This window comes from Colias philodice, chromosome 11, assembly GCF_061535455.1.
Source record: "Colias philodice isolate Cphi_HAF_F1 chromosome 11, ilColPhil1 Martin Lab GWU primary, whole genome shotgun sequence".
NCBI lineage: Eukaryota > Metazoa > Arthropoda > Insecta > Lepidoptera > Pieridae > Colias > Colias philodice.
The window spans coordinates 5,146,680-5,168,642 of NC_143096.1; the positions used below are offsets into that span (position 1 = coordinate 5,146,680).

Below are 21,963 nucleotides of genomic sequence, written 5' to 3' on the forward strand. Positions count from 1 at the left end.
TTTTTCTGGACATTAATATTTTGTTTATTAACATTGTAGCTGGTATGTGAATATGATCAATATTATCATGTTGTGGACTACAAGAAGAAAGTGTACGTATAATGTTATTTACTTGAACATATTTATCTCCTATTATTTGAGTGTAAGTAGGTATTATAAGCACACACCACCAATCACACCACTATTTTATTTTTAAACTGTTTATAGGTATTGCGAAAATTTCAATTATATTTTTGAATACATTTTTTATACCTAAATTATTATAAATTCATAAGAGTCGTCAAATGTTTTATAAATGTATAGCTTTTTATTTAATTTGGTTCTCATATTATAAACGTAGGTAATATTATTGAAATTACGTACTTACCATATGCTTTTTCATTGAAATCCAACCCATTTTAGCACGGTACTTAATTTTGCGAGAAGTAGCCGTGGTGAAACGGTATATTTTATTCAATTTTATATAATCAATTAGATAAAACCGACACAATATTGTGTGAGTAATGTTATTCCGCGAGATCACCTCTTAGACTGAGTAAACGGGAGGCTGTGCGCAATGCGACAATGTTCGTCCTTATACATTAACTTCTGATTTTTGCTTTTTTATGTTTAAATACACATTAAAATTTTATTTATAATAATAATTAATTATTTTTACAAATAATAAATCACACAAAAAATATATTTAAATAAAGCTCATCACTTACCCGCCTTTTTTCTTTTTGGCGAAAAGACTTTAAAACTATAGATAATACAGCACTGTGTACACTCTAGAATTATAATAAAACACACGATAATAAATTATATGATGCAGAGTAACTATTTGAGCAATATTCGCGGGAAATATTGAAAATTATTGATTGACGTCTGCAGCTGGACTCCGCATGGTTGGAATACACTTTCATTCTAGGCATGCGCATTTCGCCTAGGTCACGTGATTGTATTTCTTAAATGTTTCTTTGTCTAAATTGTAAGGTTGAAGGTTACCTTTTGTCAAAGGTGTTGCATTTTTAATTTGGCGGGACTAGGCTTTTTCTAACATAACCACTAACCAGTCTTGTAGGCAGCTCATTTTTTTTTTATTAAGTTTTGAATTAAACATGTTGAGGTTTAGGTATGTACTTACATTTTTTAATTAATGATGATATAAAATTTAATATACATATGAACATAGTAATGTTTTGTCTAGATATATTTTGTTATAATATATGGACATACAAATATGTAACTACGTAGACATACCGTAGCAAAAATTTTTATTCGTAGCACCAAGGTAGTACCTATAGAATTTTACTCTTACTCCAGATTTCAGAGAAATCGAATGAAATAACTTAACTACTTAAAACAGAAAAGCAAAAGTAATACGGGTTGCACTCCGGGAGTGCCGGCAGAAGTGAAAACTTGATTATTAACGTTGAACATGTTTGATATCCATCCGTCTACGCTTTTTCGATCAGGTCACGTGTCCTGACGCGAGTTTAAGATTTTATACCCAACGCCGCTAAAGAAGTTTTCACTTCAAAAATATACAGGGTGTCCCAAAAAGTAGTGATGAACGGAAGCTGGGAGGTAGAGGACCAAGAGGGCTATCCGAATCACCCCCATGTGTGTTATGCGATTTTTCGTATTTTCGGAGTTATTACATTTTTTTCAATTTTTCATCTATCGCCGAGTACGATGAGATTTTTATTTATGGTGACGTGAATTATTGCGCTAGATGCTTGTTTTTTTTTTTTGTGTGCTAAGCTGAAAGATAGGCCAATTCAGTATGGTAACATTTACTATCGTTAGATCTTCGAATGGAATAAAAAAAAGAATTAAATGCCAAGAAAGATAAAATTACCCAGTATGTTCATAACTTCAAGGGCCCATAAAAAAATAAAATCACATAAAAAAGGTTTTCCATTTGGCTTTTAAAAACTTGCTCTATCGATCAGGTAGCCACCATAAAAATTTCATTTTATTATTCTGAAGGCTTCAATCGAAAAATTGAAATCTAAATGTGGTAAGTGCAAAATTTTTATTAACATGATGATCATTAAAACCAATAAATAGGTGTTTAATTACCAGAATTTTTTTAAATAGCCCCGCTGTTGCTCAGTGCAAGTGCGACATCACCGTAAAAAGTTGTCTTTTAAATGTCTGAATGCTTTTTTATCATTTTTAATGGTTTCTTCTGCTACTATGAATTTCCGGGTTATTTCGTCCAAATTGGGGCATTCTCTCAAGTAGCCGAGGTCTTTTTAGTATCCCCATTGAAAAAAAATCAATGGGGTTTATTCGAGGGACCGTGGAGGCCAGGCTTTAAAGCAGGCGTCACCGGCGCATGCGCAGGCTGCAACGACCAATCCATCTTTCAGGGTATTTTTGCCCTTTAGCCTGGCCTCCACGGTCTCCGGACATAAACCCTATTGAATTTTTTCCGTGGGGATACTACAAAGACGAGAGACTGCCACAATTTGGACGAAATAACCCGGAAATTCATAGTAGCAGAAGAAACCATTAAAAATGATAAAAGAGCATTCAGACATTAAAAAGACAACTTTTTACGGTGATGTCGCACTTGCATTGAGCAACAGCGGGGCTATTTAAAAAAAATTCATTTTTAAACACCTATTTATTGGTTTTAATAATCATCATGTTAATAAAAATTTTGCACTTACCACATTTAGATTTCAATTTTTCGATTGAAGCCTTCAGAATAATAAAATGAAATTTTTAAGGTAGCTACCTGATCGATAGAGCAAGTTTTTAAAAGCCAAATGGAAAACCTTTTTTATGTGATTTTATTTTTTTATGGGCCCTTGAAGTTATGAACATACTGGGTAATTTTATCTTTCTTGGCATTTAATTCTTTTTTTTATTCCATTCGAAGATCTAACGATAGTAAATGTTACCATACTGAATTGGCCTATCTTTCAGCTTAGCACACAAAAAAAAACAAGCATCTAGCGCAATAATTCACGTCACCATAAATAAAAATCTCATCGTACTCGGCGATAGATGAAAAATTGAAAAAAATGTAATAACTCCGAAAATACGAAAAATCGCATAACACACATGGGGGTGATTCGGATAGCCCTCTAAGTCCTCTACCTCCCAGCTTCAGTATATCACTACTTTTTGGGACACCCTGTATATATGTGTTTACTTGATATGACATTTTTATTTTACAAAAGTTTTCCATCTACATAAATTGGCAAGTTGTTGTAAGAAGTAAAAATCTCTTCAAGGTTTTATTAAATAAACTGAAAACTATAAAACCAATATTTACTATTTTTACTGACTTTGTAACAAATCTTTCACCAGTATAAAAACCCATTATGAGTGATACAAGGTACATATTTTCCTTACCGTCTCCCGGGCCAACCCGGGCAAAGCTATGGTAATGTAAGCCACATACTAGGCTCGATAAATAAATAATTATATTTTTTATCTTGTGAAAGCACTGGCGTTTTGGTTATTGTTTTCACCAAATGCTTCCTCCATACCATGCCTCTTCGTGGTAAACTCATGCCTTTTCATGTACATGAATAACTATATTTTTTACTGCGAATTAATAAATATTCTACTCTATTCTATTTTACCTGAGCTCTAACAGCGGCTAGATGCAATTGCGTTGCTCTATAGTCATATTTCTTCACAGATATCTCCTCCTGTGGACAATATTATATTTATTTTTTAGATATTATAATTAATAAAAAAATGTTTATATAAAAGTAATATTAATTTGCGCCATCTGCACTGACTTATTGGAACTAATTTTTATTCACAGTGGAGTGAAGAATGGTGGAAGCCTTGTGGGTATTTCAGTTTTGTAGATGGCTCTGAACTTTGAAAAAGTTTGTGTTTTTCATTATAGATGGCAGGCAAATCGCACTTTGTCAAGAAATTTTTGGCTCCACTGTGAGTTAGATTAGATATAGGGGGTAGTGCCGAGGAAATAAGTTTTTAGTTCGATTTTTTTGTGTAACTTAAGGTGGAGTTGATAACGTCCAACAATATTATGCTTACATATTGCATAGATATTTAAAAAAATCTCCGTTCATGTGGAAAAATCTTTTTCTGGACTTTTTAAAATCATTAACACATAGATCCTATTTTGTAATAATAGTATCTATGTTTATATTATTATAGATGTCTTCGTAATAGTACTTACTTTATACCCAAAAACATACCTTATACCTAATATTATGTACTTCAATAGTGTGAGCAAACTTTCAGAAATAGGATATTTCGTACGAGAACTGGAATTTAATTGTAATGTTCAAATACTAAATGTAATGCGGGCTTATTTATTCCAAATTCGCCCTTTAGCTTTGATGAAAGGGTTGAACTTATATATTAAAAGTTTATTACAAAAATACATAAAATGCTTTCATTCATTTTGATAAAAAACCGGTACAGGTAGAAAGCTAATGAAATCGCTTTCGAACAACTTTCATAAATTGATTGAAAATTATTTCTTTATTACGTTAGCGAATTTAATTCTAATATCGCCTGAGATTTAAGTACAATAAATTCCACTTAAACTTTATTTATTGGATTCTTGAGAGGAATTTGTACGGAATCAAATTTACTTTTCTCACTTGATTCGTCAATAAAGCGTCAAATTTGTTCACGATTGGATTTCAGTAGTTTGGTGAAGTGTGGACCGTGGACACGAAATACACTCGTGGCAGATTACTATAACTTTTATTCATTTCCTAAATATACTAACGTATCATATATAAATAAAAAGGTAGCTGAGTATAACAACTTCAGTGTAAAATCTGCAATAGATAGATATATCAGTAAGTTCTATGCAAAATTTATACTAGTAAAAGAAACCGCTCTACATTCAGAATTTTCTGCAGGCACATATTATTTACATTCTTCAGTAGTCATTTTGATAATTCATTAAATAAATTGAAAGTAAAATTGAAGATTGTACAATGAAAACTTGTAATACCATGACTTCATGTAATAGGTAGATATTTTTTTTACAAAAAGTGCAATGATTTGCAGGATTACCAGTTTACATTTCTAAAAAAACGAGTATAATTTGAAAAAAAAAAAAGTTTAAAATTCTCTCAAAAAAAAAAACCTTAATTTCTCGAACGAAACTTATGAATAAAAACGGTAACCAACCAACGCATCATTAAAATCGTACGCATGATTAACAAAACGCGAAAAAGTTTGCTTTTTTTGAAGGAGATGAAATTTCAGTTTTAATTGCGCAAGCTTTTAAACCCTTTTTAAAAACAAAACGGATTTTATTGGTAAGCCGAAAGGGATCGATAAAGTGTTCGAAATAAATGTTTTTATTTCCAACTAGCTGTTGCCCGCGACTTCGTCCACGATTAGGTCGTTTTTCGTCATTCGTCGTTTAAAAAAAATACGTGACACTTTATTTTTGAATGTTCTTAATTATTGTCTCTTATAAAATTTAACTACTTACATTAAAATTGAACACTCTGATAAGAAAATCTTAAAATCTGAAGAAAACATGAATGAATGTGATTTAAATTCTACATTACTTAGTATCAAAATATAATAATCTAAATTAAATGTAGATTAACAGTTTGAGCACACCATTATAGAATATGTACTTAAGTATTAAATTACGTTAGTTAACATAGTAACTTTACTAAAAACACGATGACTATCTTTCGCGCTCGGTACCACAAACTAAGCATGTTTGTGGTAAGTGGCCCGCGTGACGCGTCACTTGACCCCCTGCGAGTTCCCCTCCGTTGCTATGCGAAAATACATTCGTTGCTCTATTTTAGGAAAAATTTGTAATACTGTGGCCTGGGCGTTATAACACGTCCAGGGAGTTCCTGAGTGCCGATATCACCATCTTGAGGAAAAGCTTCTAATGTCGATTTAAAACTGCATACATACGAATTAACCTGTTCTAAAATTGTGAAATGAGTTCAGTTTTAAATTTGAGAAATATTGATTTCTTGTATTCCACTATTCGTTGTAGTCGAATACAAAATATACCTATTTAAACAAACTTAGGTTGGCCTACAGGCAAAAGGGATCCTATCAAATGGTAAAATTGACCTTGTATCTTAAAAGTAAGCATGAACGGACCTTCTGATAATTATTGAGCACCAAAGGATCATTTGAAACGCGCTACTATAAGAGAGAATATTGTCTAATAACAGTTTACATTGCACAGTATGTTCCTCTAAAAGTAGTGATTTCAAAGGTTCCGGTGTATCTTCAAATGAAAGCCGACTCCTTACTACACTTTAAAGCATTACAAAAAGAACATACTACGCCTTTACAGAAGATGATCTGTAATCAATTGTGAGGTTATAAGCAAACCCACTTTTATATTTGTCAGACCACACCACCGAATTCGTAGATTGTTTACCTCAAGTCATTAAGACTATGACGAAATCTGTCTGCAGAAAGACGGGCCTCTCGCTATTCGTCCGTTTCCAGAGACCGAATAGTTTCAATTCTTAATCTTTCACTAAACAAACTTATTAATCGTTCTTGTCTCATATAATTGTAATATTCGCGTCCCTACTCTAGTCATTGCTTATACTCATGTTCATCTTCAAGAGATCGAATAATATTATGATGCACCCTATTATTTGTCAAACGGTCTTCATATTAAGTAAAGTTTCAGATTCTCGAGATAAAATATGACTGTCGTGATCACTGATCAGTAGTGAGACGTAATTCCCTCTCAGTGAGGGTTTCGGTCTCACGGGATAGTACAATATGCCGTTTGCGATCAGCTGTGAGACGTCATACCCTCTCAGTGAAGGTTTCGGTCTCACGGGATAGTAGGGGAGACCGGGTTTGGTTGTCTCACGGGTTGGTTGTCACAGCGGTCTTAACACAAAACTGAACTATCGAATAAGTCTGTTGAACAGCGTGGCAAGAGCGATACAGTGACAACGCTGTCCCCACTTCGCGTCAGACCGCCCCGATCTGCCGTGAGGGCCTCACACGTGTTTATTGTTTTCGCACAGATTTTTTATGATATGAGGACCGAATATGCTCCTCATAACATCATTTTTTGTGAACGAAACGACAGCGCGGTTTAATTTAATGCCAACACCATTAGAAAAAAGGATTATTATTAATTGTGAAAAAATATCATGATTTAAGCGCATCACACACGGTGAAGATACTATAATATTTTATCTTAAGATACTGTTATATTTTATTACCCACAAAATTTCGCGTCATTTGTAAAAGGATGGCGGTTCTACAGGGGTCTTAGTACGCAATGACAAAAAGAAAAAAAACCGGCCAAGTGCGAGTCGGACTCGCGCACCGAGGGTTCCGTGGTAGTAAGTTTAAAATTATTAAAAAAATATATATTATGTGATGTAACTAAAAATTTATGGTTTTCGTAATTTTTCCTTTATCTATGCTATAAGACGTTGCTTCGTACCAAATTTCAAGATTCTGAGTTGACGGGAAGCACACTGTAGGTTTTGATTCCCTTGCAAGTGTCGAAAATTTGCGGCATAAACGGCTGTATCTTTTGATTGCGTTGGCTTAGAAGTTTGATTTTTTCACAGCTTCAAGGGACAGTAGACCTGAGTAATTGATATAAATTTCAGCTTCATACCTCCACGCGTTCCTGAGAAAAAGGGTCTTGACAGACGGACGGACGGACGGACGGACAGACGGACAACAAAGTGATCCTATAAGGGTTCCGTTTTTTCCTTTTGAGGTACGGAACCCTAAAAATGATGGTCCGAACGCTGATACCGGATGCGTTAAGATACTGTGATATAAAATATGTATAACAGTATCTTAAGATACAATATTATAGTATCTTCACCGTGTTTGACGCGCTTTACACTATTAACACTCTTTTAACATAAAATATAAGTCTGTGAGTGTGTAAAAATAAATCCAGCTAATTACACATCAAACTTATGTTTATAATTAGGTATACGACATGAAAATATATTAATTACCAAGCAATAATAATACAGATAAGCAGTGGTGGCTCAGTGGTGAGACCTCGGACTTCGAATCGATAAGTCCGGGGTTCGAGACCAGGCGAGCGCGCAGGAAATAAATTGATTTTTCAATTTATCTGCGCATGTTGTAACATCACCACTGCTCGAACGGTGAAGGAAAACATCGTGAGGAAACCGACATGTCGAAGAATTAAAACAGTTCGATGACATGTGTCATCCGCCAACACGCACTTGGCCAGCGTGGTGGATTATGGCCTGTACCCTCATAGGAGGCCCGTGTCCCAGCAGTGGGAACGTATATGGGCTGATGATGATGAATAATACAGATAAATACTGAACATAAGTAGGTATAATAGATATTAAGTAGTATTAGTTAAAATATACTTTGACTGTTAGTCAAAGTTTATTTTTACTAACAACATGTAAATGAAGAAGAAATAATAATTACCAACGAACTAACCTTTTCTATAATACTTAACACGGCACATTTTTCAAATTATCTTGATCAACCCTGCTCAAAAATTTGAGGGTTTTGTTGGAACTTTAATATGTCAAAACTATGATAATATATCTAAACTACGATACAACTTGCTTGCGGAAATGCTCATTACAATTGTGAATCTAAAGAATAACTAACAACATACTATTCAATTTTATTGAGCTGATGAATATCTTTTGCCTGGAAGAAATCACCGTCGCCTAATAAATATACTGTGTTTTCTTATAAAACCGTTACATAATTTATTTTATCTACTTAAATAATGAAAATGATATTATATTTATAAAATATAAAACATATTATGTAAAATGATTAAAAATAAATAAATGAAGCAACTACGATTCAAAGAAAACATCTTTTTCAGTGTTAAAATGCTCTTAGCAATCCTGGATGATGAACTGTATCATGTACTCTGATCCCAGTACAGTCGGTACCTCGATAGCCATAACGATAAATATTATAATCAGATAACCGCAAAGTCAAAATAAAAACATTACTTGTACAGTTGTGAGTGCAAAATTTACGTTTCATCTGGAATAACATTTTTTTCGGTACTAAAACGTAGTCGTTTGATATGTGGTTGGCTGCCCCTCCTCTCCTTCCTGAAAAATATCCTCCAAAATTTCCCGAGATACTTCCAATGATTGAACCATTGGACTTTGGACATTAACTTCAGTCAAAAATTGACGAAGCGGATGATTACTAATTTCCACTTAATCCTCGCTGCTACTATCTTTACCATCAAATCATCAATTTTCAAGTGGTGTTGTAAAAATATCAGCAGAAATCGTCTTCCAAAGGCGATATAATTTTATGAGCATTGAATCAGTAAATAACAAAATCAAAAGTTAACTGTAAATCTATAAAAAAAGCTACTTACAAATAAAATTTTATCAAAAACTACTGTTCCCAATGCACCTCAAAATAATAAAAGAATTCATCATTTTATTATTTCATTCTAAAAGTGTAATATAATACCTACCAACAAAAAACATGAATTGCTATCATTATAAAAAATAAATACCTATAAGTAACAACTTACTTTTTGTGGGAACGCATGATGGTGAAAATTCACAAAACACGAAGATTGCATTTGATATTTTTGGTTTTATGGCATTCAATTGCTTTATAAAATAATATCACTACATAGTATAAAAAAAGTCGCTTTCTCTGTCCCTATGTCCCTTTGTATGCATCTTTAAAACTTCGCAACGGATTTTGATGCGGTTTTTTTAATAGATAGACTGATTCAAGAGGAAGGTTTTAGTATATAATTTATTAGGTTTTAGACAAAGCGGACGAACCCGCGGGCGGTAAGCTAGTAAATTTATAAAATACGAAGATTTTTAAAATTGTAACTTATGAACGCAATCAATATTAGATTAACTGTAGTTAATGGTGTCTAGTTTTACTTAAAATAATAAACATCTACCCTCACTTTAAAAAATGTAGTATATTTATTATTTACACGAAATATACCTTATAGGGAAGGGAAGATATGGGCTAAAGAGTTAAATAAATAACATAATTATATTTAAATTATTAATTAATTTCCAACTGTGTATTCGGTAGTGTTAACATCTAAATTGATTTGATTTTTACGAAATCTCATAGATGGCGCTGTTACAAAATTAACATTATACAACTTACATTCTTTAAACTATGTTTCTCTTCCCAAGTTACTTAAATGGCATAATTTTTATAGTGTCCATCTAGATATTGTCAAACAACATATTATATATGCGTCATTTGATTATTAATTTCCAATAGTTAACGTGTATTTGATTTTTCTAACACTTCATAGATGGCGCTGTTTCAAATTTGTCTTTATACTGCTAAGATTCATTTAACTGTTTCTCTGCCCAAATTACGTAAATGACATAGTTTTTATTTTGTAAAGCTAGATAATAGCATGGCTTACTCGAAACCAACATTTAAACATGAGTCTTTAGATTGTACGCTGTCGTAGTACACGGAATATGTAAGAAAAATAAAGGCTCACAGCTCCTCCCCCGAAGGTGATATCATGATAATATGTTTAAACTATCCTCACCCGACCTCTTAGGAATATTCATGCAAAATTTGAAGTAAATCTATGCAGTACTTTTCGAGATTAGCTCGGTCAAACATACAGACAAACAGACAAACAGACAAACAGACAAACAGACAAACAGACAAAAATTCTAAAAACTATATTTTTGGCTTCTATATCGATTATAGATCATGGATTATGTATTCTTTTAAAAAAATATTCAATGTACAGTTTTGACTTTCCTACGATTTTATTATATGTATAGATATTATTTATATGACAAGCTTTAAAGTGTTTGATACCTTTAATTAATTTTATACAGCATGGAATAAGCTATTTATAAATATTTTTTTAAACTTTAAAAGATATCCGACCTATCGCATTCTGAGAAATTTATTGTTAGAGGGATATTGAAGAACAAAATAAATTATTTAAAATTCATCTAACTAGTAACTAGTTGTTAATAATATCAGAACGTAGGTATGTACATATTAATGAGTATATTTAGTGTTGTTTTAAACACATTAACATCTTCACTGCTCACTAAATCTTAGATAGCAGTTGAGAATGAGTTGAAGAAGGGAAGTTGAATTAAGATGGGCATTTAAATTAAACGTTTGTAAAGTTTTGGATGCAAATGAATTCTGATAATTTGAGAGGTTTCAAGCAACGGCAGGGAATGAAGTTAAATTAAAAACAATTCAAGACGTTTGAATTTTATTTTCTTCTTCAGATAGTGAATTTCATATTAATAATGTTATAATGAAAATTTTAAAACGTATTACCTATATACGCATTGTTCGTTATTAAAACTTGGCTTTAAATATTAAAATTTAAAACTTTCGTTATAAAGCTATTCTGAAAATGTTATTCAGTCACGTTGCCAGTAAATCCATCTTTTCTCATTGAGATAATATTACTACGTATGGAGGAGACACCACGAACAAAATCTGTGCGCCATTTTTTTGCTCTAACTAAGTTTTAAAAATTATTATTTAGTTAGGTACTTAACGATGAAAGTTATTCCTTTGCACTTTTCCGTATTATTTGTATTATTTGTGCAATATCGTAACACACACGAAGGCATGTTTGATGCGTTTCACTTTAAAACCATTAAAAAATACCGCTCAACATACGTCACATGACGTATGTTGAGTGGAACATAAGTGATGTAGGCGGTGTCGTCTCCTATTAATATTATCTCAATGTCTTTTCTATACTTTCTCTTATATTGGCTATCTCTTCGTCTCAACTCAGCTTGAAGATAAATTCTATGAGCCATATTCTATTCTATTCTATTTCTATGAGCCATAAATAAAAATATCTTTCAATTTTAACGGGTGTGGCATATCTTTCTAACGGAATATGATATTGTATATCACTATACTGTAGAATACGTCTATAGTTAAAACTTTCAAAGGTTACATTTAGTGAATGCCAATTTCAAAAGACATAAGTACCTATATCTTTTTTTAAAGAGAAAATAGTATATTAGTGGTACTTACTTGAATTTCGTTGACTTTTCCATAAATGCTATTCTCGAGACTACGATTTTGTAGACGAACTAGCGAGTCCAAGCTTTCCTGAGAATAAGTTATATTTTAATATGTCTTCATAAAGAAAATTATTCATAGTCTGTGAAACTGTATCACAAAGGCAACATTAATTTGAAAGGAAGTCTGAAAAAAATCATGAATAATTTACATAAATTACCTACAGACAGGTAATTAAGTTAGAAATGAACTGGTGTATAAGACTACAATTTTAATTAACTTTATTTTTTAAAAGTAGTGAGCATTTTTACAGGTTTATTATAAAATATACAACGTCGTTTCTTTACATTATGTCGGATTAATTACAAACAATTGAATTTAAATTCATTGCATTTTCCACAGTTTACCATTAGCATAAATCATTTTTTTCGAACCTATAAAAATTTATCTGCCTTTTCTTTATTAAAACAACAATTCATTTTGAATAAAGGCAACTTTTAAATCCGCATATTCTTTAATAATAATTATTATAAACAGTTTCGTGACATGTTCCATCTTAAATCAGTCTTGAATCCTCTTCAGACAGGGAAAAGCTCTTATACTTTTTAATTGTATTATTTACCTGCAGTTGTTTGATTTGCAGCTCGAGGTCTTCAGCGTCTTGTTTTAATTGCTCGTAATTGAGTCTCGCCTGTCCGCCCCTCATTCTGTCCAGTAACATCTCGCCTCTCAGCACTGGAGGCATCGCTTCCTGGAATACCACATTTATTTGTAACTTTTATATGTAGCAAGAGATTAATTTGGACTTATTAAAATAAAAGGGACAATGCTATAAGTCAAACTGCCGAACTTGCCGATTGACACTTGTTTTGTTGCTTTAATAGTTTAAACAAGCATGTTCGTAGTTGATTATTTTTAATTAAATATTGAAAAACAACCTCTAATAGACATAAACAAATAGAAGACAGAATTTGGCACCAAATACAATGAAGTTATAACAAAAGAAAAAAATATAAAATGATACCGAAATTGTCTCTATATCAACATCTGCTGCAGATTATGTTTCTGCAAAGCTTCAGCTTCAGTTATATTAAACAATTTCACATTGACCAAACCACAAATTAAGGAAATAAAACGCACACATTATTACAAGACTGCTCGTAAAAGGAGTGTAGTTAAGGATTCAGGTGTGCAAGTATGAGAGTTTCTTTCCACCTATATCTACTACTATATACTAAACATTGTTAAGTTCCACAGATTTGGATGTATCTAACCCAGAATGACATAGGCTTTACGCTTTTTTTCCAAACAAATTGTTGTTTTGAATAAATTGGGTTGAATAGATTTAAAAGTGGTGTGTTTATTATCTACTTATAATCGCACTTGGCTAGTTTACTTCTGGCCTTACAATCCAGAAAATGATCACATTCATAAACGCTATAAAATATTGCTTGTAGATTTAGGAAAGCAAAATAAATATAAGCTATCGGAGCAAGAATAAATTTCTGTCCCTATAATCAATTTGTTCCTTGAATACAAACTCAATCCCAATATTTATTCAAATAGAAACATTATCGAAGCGTGAAAGAGTTAAGCGGCTAGAAGCTTGTTTTGTATTAGGTATTTATATCACTTCCGAACGTAGATTTGGATGAACGAATAACAATAAAAATTATTGAAAAATAATAATATTTGTTAGGGTAAAGTGCTCGGAAAAGTAATCCATATATATCGCAAAGTTTATTCGCTTTAACACTACAGTAGTCGCGTGGTCTACACGTGTAGTCCAGTGATACTAAATTGCAAATGTCTAAAAATCTAAAAGCTTCAGTTATTTCATCCTTCGTGTACTCTAAGTTGAATAATTGCCGCATGCACTCGCCATTCAGTGCAGCGTGGAGAGTCGGGTGCGCGTGGATGTGCAACAGGAGCTCCGCAAAATTCGCGGTCTACTTACGTATGCTGCGCGACCAACTACGTAAGTTTTTTGTTTTAACTGTTTAATTTATTTTTTACAAATATTATATTGTGATTTTAAAAATAATGTAACAGACTTATAAATTATTAATTTTATAATGTATTTATTTATATTTGAAGGTAAATACAGAGTTATATAGATAATTAGGGACAACAGACGAAAGAGACTGATCGAGGCTTGGTTGGCCGAAGATCATTGTCGTGATGATCTTGGTGGCGACTAGCCAAGTTCAGATAGTAAAGAAGACCATGTAGAGAAGCAGCAGTAGATGTCTTTACTGGAGATAAATTGAAACCGGAAATAATATCTCCCTACAATCGCACTAAAAATGAAGTGGATCTGGTTGATAAAAGTGTTCACTGTATTGTTACTCTCTTATGTTGTGCACGTCCAGAAATTGAAGAAGATGGCTTGTAACCGTGTTCTATTATCTGATCTACCTCAGTACCTTTAAGGGGGCGCATAAAGCAAAATAACCAATCTTCTATTAGATGATACGTGTAATATGCAAGACCAAATCTAAAAAATAAAATATATATCAAACTAGATGATATGTTCAACGATTCTGTTTAATCAAAAACATAAAATATTAAAATTTACTCGATAAAAAAAAATCACCAAGTTAGCTCTAATTTTCACACTTTTACGTTTTCTACTTGACATGGTAATACTTATTATGATTTTTTTTTCATAAACAATTATATTAAAACATTTGCAAGATATTTGTCAGAGCATTTTGTGTAATTACTTTTAGTTTTGGTTTTATCTGCGATAAACCACTTTTGGCGCTCTTTTTTTCTCGAGATAAACGTTTGATTTTGTCACGATAAAAGTGGTTTATCGCAGATAAAACCAAAACTAAAAGTAATTACACAAAATGCTCTGACAAATATCTTGCAAATGTTTAAATATAATTGTTTATGAAAAAAAAATCATAATAAGTATTACCATGTCAAGTAGAAAACGTAAAAGTGTGAAAATTAGAGCTAACTTGGTGATTTATTTTTATCGAGTAAATTTTAATATTTTATGTTTTTGATTAAACAGAATCGTTGAACATATCATCTAGTTTGATACATATTTTATTTTTTAGATTTGGTCTTGCATATTACACGTATCATCTAATAGAAGATTGGTTATTTTGCTTTATGCGCCCCCATGCATACATTCAGCAAATAAAAACTTTGAATATACAACGTCGTGATTTCCGCATGGACGGCGCTGGCTTGGATGAACGCATTGACACATGCTATGCAAATGCCATGCAGAGAAGATATAAAACTCCTACACAAAAGTATAATAAATAAAATACACCTATATTCAATACAAGACATAAGCAAGAGCAGATAAGAACAAAAATAACAATCGCATTCGAGTTCCATTTCAAGTTCTAAGGTAACCATAGATATAATGGAAACACAGATCACAAGATGGAAAGATCTCGGATTGAACTCGCTCTGGGATCAACAGAGAGAAAAACATGAAGCATTTCAAATACCCGACGTTAATTATCTAAGACCGTGGTAATTCCCTGGCGAGCTAGCTGCCTCGTCGTGGCATCATTTTATTGATTAATGGAGCTAATTTTCATTTTAATCATCATTTATTATTAATATTAATAGAGAAATGAAATACACATTTTAAGGGTTTCTTTAATTAGGCTATTGTATAGCGTAACATCACTTACTTAAAATATTTACGTGGCATAATACCTACGCACGTGTTTGGATAATATAGTATTTTATTTAAATAAAAAGTTATAGAAATAAATATATCTACACATAATTATGTTATGTGTTTTTTTGGAAATATACCTACAAGATTCTTGTTAATAGTCTAATAATAATATGATGGTTAAACTCAATCACAATATAAAAAATAGGTAATATTATTTCATTGCCATGAGAGACGATTTTATATCCAATCCGAGCTGTCACCCTCAGAATGTTTTTACAAATCCAGTAATGATTCTTTTGGAGCGTTATAATCTTATAAATTGTCACATACATTCAAGGTTCTTCGTTTCTACAGACATGTCAAAAGCAAATAGGTATAAGGCCTCCGCATGCCATTAAATACAACGTAGATATATTTTATACATAATAAGTAATAACTATCTATTAGGGAAGACTTAGTTATTATGGATATTTTGAAATTGAAGCACTAACTCTTAAAATAATAATGAAAAATCTACTTATATCTGTTCTAATAAACACAAAAAGAGTGTGTGTGCCGAGCACGCATGTCAGAAGTGAAACTTCTTTTGGTAAGATTTTTTAGTGACAGTATTAACATGACACGACCTTGAAATTACTCTCAACGCGCCTAAAAAAGTTTCACTTCACAAATATAGCTATCTCTCTTTTTAGCAAAAACAAAAGAATAACATTACCGCTGGCACGTCGATGGGCGGATCGTCAGGCTCCGGCGGGTAGGGCGGCAGGAAGTTCCTCTTGGGAGTCCTCAGTGGTGGCTGGTTGATAAGCAGCGTCCGCGCCAAGTGGGCTAAATCTGCTGTGCTTGAAACCGCGCGGGACTGCGCGCATAGCGACTCGTATCTTCTGAGCTGGTGGGTACACTGCACAAATATGTATGGTTTTAGCTTGGTTAAAGATCAACAGTTATTGGTTCTTATGTATATCACGTGTTAAGTACGTTAAATCTATCGTAAATTACAGTACTCGCGACTGCGCACATAGCGACTCGTATCTTCTGAACCGCTGGATACACTGCATAATTATGTATTAATAAGTACATAAAGCTTGGTTGATGATTCATGGTTAAAGGTATCTGCAATCTTTCACTACGTCTGTTAACCATGAATCCTGCCATTTTTTTTCATATTAAACTTGGCGCAAAATCTAATGAGTAAATCTTAAAGGTATAATGAATGGCTGGCATTCAATTTTTTTTACACAAATATATTTCAAAATAAAAAGGATCAACACAGATTTATATTTAAGATCGTGATTAAATTATACGTAAGCTATTTAAAAAGTGAACAAAAAATTATAATTGGAAAATATTATAAAATTTATGATGAAAAACTTCTTAGTAAAAATTAATAACGCCTTTTTATATTCCAAGAATTATTATTTAGGAGTGAGTATAAAGTAAAGAATTAATCGGCGGGTAAAATCTAAGAGCGGTAAATAAATGTTATCTTATTAAATTTCTTGTAATATTGTGGGCGTCAAGATTATTATAATTTTTCTCCATAATTGTATCTCTAACAATACTGTTCAGATGTAAGCTTTGTACTTAGCTAGGTCCTATACTTTTTATAGATATATCATAACATATTCAACTCGTAGAGAACGCTCTAAGTCTGCAGTCGACATTTTAATTATCTCCATGTAACAGGTTGGAAATCTCCCACAACTTTGTTCCCAATTTGTAGAAGATATAATATTATATAACTGTATGTTTTAGTAAGAGTACCTTTTCGGAAATAATTTCCCCGTCCTGACAAATAGCATCGCTGACGGCCGACGTTACGTCCGTTAAAATTTCCTCCAATTCCTGTAACAAATTTTATAATATAAATCACTGTGCGAGACGGTAAATAAAAAACTGAAATATAGCTATCTAAATTTGGTAGTAAAAATAGCTCTATCTTGGGGACTACGCGTCTTGCGAATCAGCATTCTTTTAAATAAAATATTCTACTCTTTTTCAACAAGGTCACCCTGAAAACTGAATAAAGTTATAGTTAATTCCACGGAATTCGTGACCTCGCATTATTTCCTTCAAAAATAATTTACAATATTGTAATTATTTCTAAACAATTAAGTAGGTATGTATTTTATGTATAGTTGAGGGAGCTGATAACATTTTATATTTAATTTTCAAATGATAAAAACTGAAAGTAGCAAGGCACACATACAAAAAGTATATTTTGTATACAAAATCACCATCTCATCTACTAGAGCAGCATTCAATTAAAGGAACGTCAGTTTTAATTAAAATCCGTTCATCTTATAATCTTCAATCTTCTGTAAATGACAAGCTATATCTAGAGAAAATTAATCCTGATTAGAAATAACTCTTGGTCTAAGAATAAGCGTTAATAATGAATAAATTACCTGTCGCTCGTGTATTTCAGTATAAAAAAAAACTTTTACAATGATGTACACATATTGAAAGAAAACAATGGAAGAGAAGGCCCAAGAGAGACTCAGATCAACTTTGATTTATGTGATCCTCTAAAAAAACTTCCTGCTATTCTATTATGCATTATGTACTAGCTATTTCTTATTTGTTATTGGGTATTTTTATACGCGTTGTGATAAAATTACAATATCATAAGTGCTACAACTGAAAGTAAATGTTTAGTGTAAAAAATACACTTAGGAAATAATAACAATACGTGTCTCAAATTTCATTTTATTTTACATTCGTTTTTATTTTAGGGTTCACTTATTTAATATCACGGGATTATAAAAAGAAAATACGTTGTAAATTTAATTCTATTCACACACTATATAAACTTCACGCAGGTTAATTATTATAGTTAACTGAACTTTTCCGCGAAATATAAGAGCTTAAAGCTTTTATTTCGCTGTAAAGTTAAATTGCATATTCTATGGAAACACAATACTCTGAATGCGCTCCAGAATTAATTTTGTTAACAATACAGGGTCAGTTTTAGTTTACACTCGTAAATATTCATGTTTATTTATCTTAGTGTTACAATAATTAACGAAATTGTAAATATTGTACCAATTAATTGTAGAATGCTTAAGTGTGCAAAAAATACATACTTAATAAATGGATATAGATAGAAAAAAACACCTTAATAATATATAGATACACGATAATTTGTTCCTACTTCAATAGGAGTAAGCTTCAAAATGTTCTCACCTGCAGAATAGTTGGCAATGTATGCTTATGATATTGTTCAATCATCGCGTTGGTAGCTGTCAACTGTTGCACGTAGTTATTATGCGAATCATAGTATGTAGCGAGGTTCGCTGGACTCGAATTATCGCAATAGTTCAGGAAAGCTGCCCTGTAGTCCTGGCGACTCTGAAAACGAATTTAACATAAATCGAAGCTTTGTTTTTAAAACACATTTTATGATGTACTTTTCAATAGAAGTTCGTTGTGATATGCGATCCGACGAAATCCATGAATACGTTATAAAGTTTTATATACACGTGTGGTGTGAAAACTAAAGTTTTCTTTGCTGTTAGTTGCCAGACTTGGTGAATTTAAAATAACTAAGTTCCTCCAACCGTTGGATTTGATTATATATGTAACAAAGGAAATCAAATTAACGACACTATTAATTTAAAAGCTGTTAATTTGGAGAAACTCAACAATAAGAGATTCTTATCTTAAACGACAATCTGACTGAAATATCAAATAATCATTGAAACTAATCTCCATAGGCGAGGATTGCTTGTACCTATTAAGCTTTGTTAAATTCTAACAATACGAGGGGGCAATCAAATTAAGCCCCATTCAGTTGATCCGCTGGGCGATTAGTGTGGCCGTCTGAGTGTATGAATAAAGCGGATCGCTGCCATTAAAAGTGTATAAAGTGTTTTATTGTTGTTTTATTCAGAGCCATTTCGATTTGATACCGCTGTGATTGATACACTGAAACTAGTAGTTGTTGCTTGATAAAGAGATATAAAAAACATAGTGTCTGAGCACACGAGTCAGAAGTGAAACTTCTTTGGCATTAGATATAAAAAAAGAATCGAAGATACCAAAATCGTCGCATTACTCTATGACGTGACAGTATTCCCATGACACGATCAACGCGCCTAAAGAAGTTTCACTTCAATAATTTTCCGAATTAAGTATAAATTTCTACTGTACGGTATGTTTAAATTTTCATACTTCATACGAGTAAATGGAGTACTTCGCATGAGCGCCACTACTCACTATGCAGTGAAATAGGAAGTGGCGTGTCAAAAGTGGTCTGCGATTTTGCATTTGTAGCGTACATACAGATCAAATTAGTATAGCCTTACCTATAGGCTATAGCCGTATCTATCAGCTATGGAGAGGTAAATTTATCCCGTATCGATACTACGAACTTGCATAGCATTATATAGTGAATGGAATGCAATCTAGGCTTATGTCATTAACTGTTGTACCCTCTATTGGAGTGCGGTTGTTGATAACAGTGCTGTAGAATCAACATAATCATGATACAAGTGCATTAATTTCGCTAAAACACTCGCTTTTATTCCGTGTTTATTTTTGAACAGGTTTAACATTTTTGAGCGTTAAAAGGAGGTCATACTTTTTTATAATTGTCTTTATTTTTGTAGAATTATTTTTTGAAAAGTGCTAAGGTTAATATGAAAAAAAAGTGGCTTAAAATAACAATTGTTAACCTAAATGGATCAAATTAATTAGATTATAACTTCTAAATATAGGATCTATTTTAGTTATACAATCATATATGTCCCCAATTGTTGACAGTTTGGGACCCTTAGGAATGCCTAATTCCATTAGTTAATTAATATTAAAGCGAACGGTCTATACTTTCGTCCAATTGGTTGCATAAATAAAACTATTTAGAGGTATTGGATATCCTATTCAATTAAATGAATATGAATATTTAAGCCACTTGACTATCCTAGAATTTATATGCTTAGAATTCATTTTAAACATAAATTAAAAATATGTAAGTACTTTGCTATGAAAGTAATTGTTAAGTACGAATTTAAGAAGAGATTTTGTTTGTTAGACAAATGATTAATTTTTGTTACTGAGATATCTTTTGTTTTTAACTTAATTATTTTTATCAACATTTGAAATAGAATACTGATATTCTTTTCGATAAATTACTAGACGACGAATATGCAAATCACAGATGTCGCGTTCCCTGACATTCACAGTACACATATGCATTTATGCTAATAGAGTTTTCAATTACCTGCTGATGACGTACTATTTTAGAAGCATAATATAACATTTAATTAATTCGTTTTTAGGTTTCTGTAGATGAAACCTAAGGTAATTTGATTTATTAATTCCAAATGTAGGAGGGAATTTGTCGCCTACAGTTATTCGTGGGCTATAAAAGGTCAGAACTAAATATCATTCGAATTAGAGAGGACACGGGTGTAGTTTTAAATAATGAGTTTAAAAATATCAAATGCTATATTCAATCTAAAGTTATTGTGAAAATCATTATAGATGTTTAACACGATAATTAAGTACAGACAATCATCTGGGGGATTCACAATCAAAATATTACGTTCAATATCTTTGCTTCCAAATATTACCTATAGCAGTTTGGAAAGTTATATTATTTGCCCCTACTAAGAACTATCACAGGTCTAAGTTTTGTCGCTTACATCTCTACATCACTTACAATTTATTAAACTTGTATTTTCCCCATGAGCGAATTAAGCACAATAAACAAAAAACTATTCAATCTCAACATACACAATTACTTACTATGAAAAAGTATCAGTCTAACACTGATTACTTACTTGGTCGTAAATAAAATTCACTTAATGAAATGGATGCGATACATATTATGCCCACTACACAAAGATGAAAACTCACAATCAATTCTTATGAGTCTTGGTACAAATAGATCTACATCAAACTCAAACATTATATATTCAATTAAAGATTTCTTTTAGAAGCACTTTTGAATCATCATAACAATTTTAACATTTACCACATATATTCATAAAGCAGTATGGAGAAGAACAGGCAAGAAACTCCATAGTTGCTCCTCATAGATTTACATACACCGTAATTCGTTCTGTCATAAATATGAAGTATTTGTCCCCTAAATCACATGAGTAGCTTGTGCAGGGGTGACACAATCGGAGCCTTTTCGGAAATTGGGTTACTATCCAATTTTCTTATTTCGGAATACCGTTACAAATGTCATGTAAGAGGGATTCGTATTAGGTCCTTTTTGTAAACATCGCTAATGAATATGAATACAGCAAAACGGGAAACTACGTATAGGGAGTAATGAATGCTAGTAGAAGTGGTACTTAGTGTAATTTTCCGCGTTTATATTTAAGAAA

The 21,963-nt window shown here is 32.1% G+C and overlaps 1 protein-coding gene across 1 annotated transcript in view; it reads right to left on the reverse strand.

Annotated features, from left to right (window-relative positions):
* The window catches only part of Stacl (SH3 and cysteine-rich domain-containing protein), a 157,935-nt gene that overhangs the window by 33,255 nt on the left and 102,717 nt on the right, over window positions 1-21,963 (reverse strand). The window contains exons 6-11 of the mRNA XM_089700749.1: window positions 18,812-18,976; window positions 17,390-17,470; window positions 16,341-16,526; window positions 12,593-12,721; window positions 11,983-12,060; window positions 3,588-3,656 (exon numbers count right to left, since the gene is read on the reverse strand). Coding sequence (XP_089556875.1) covers window positions 3,588-3,656; window positions 11,983-12,060; window positions 12,593-12,721; window positions 16,341-16,526; window positions 17,390-17,470; window positions 18,812-18,976 — 708 coding nt within the window. The remainder of the gene's footprint in view (window positions 1-3,587; window positions 3,657-11,982; window positions 12,061-12,592; window positions 12,722-16,340; window positions 16,527-17,389; window positions 17,471-18,811; window positions 18,977-21,963) is intronic.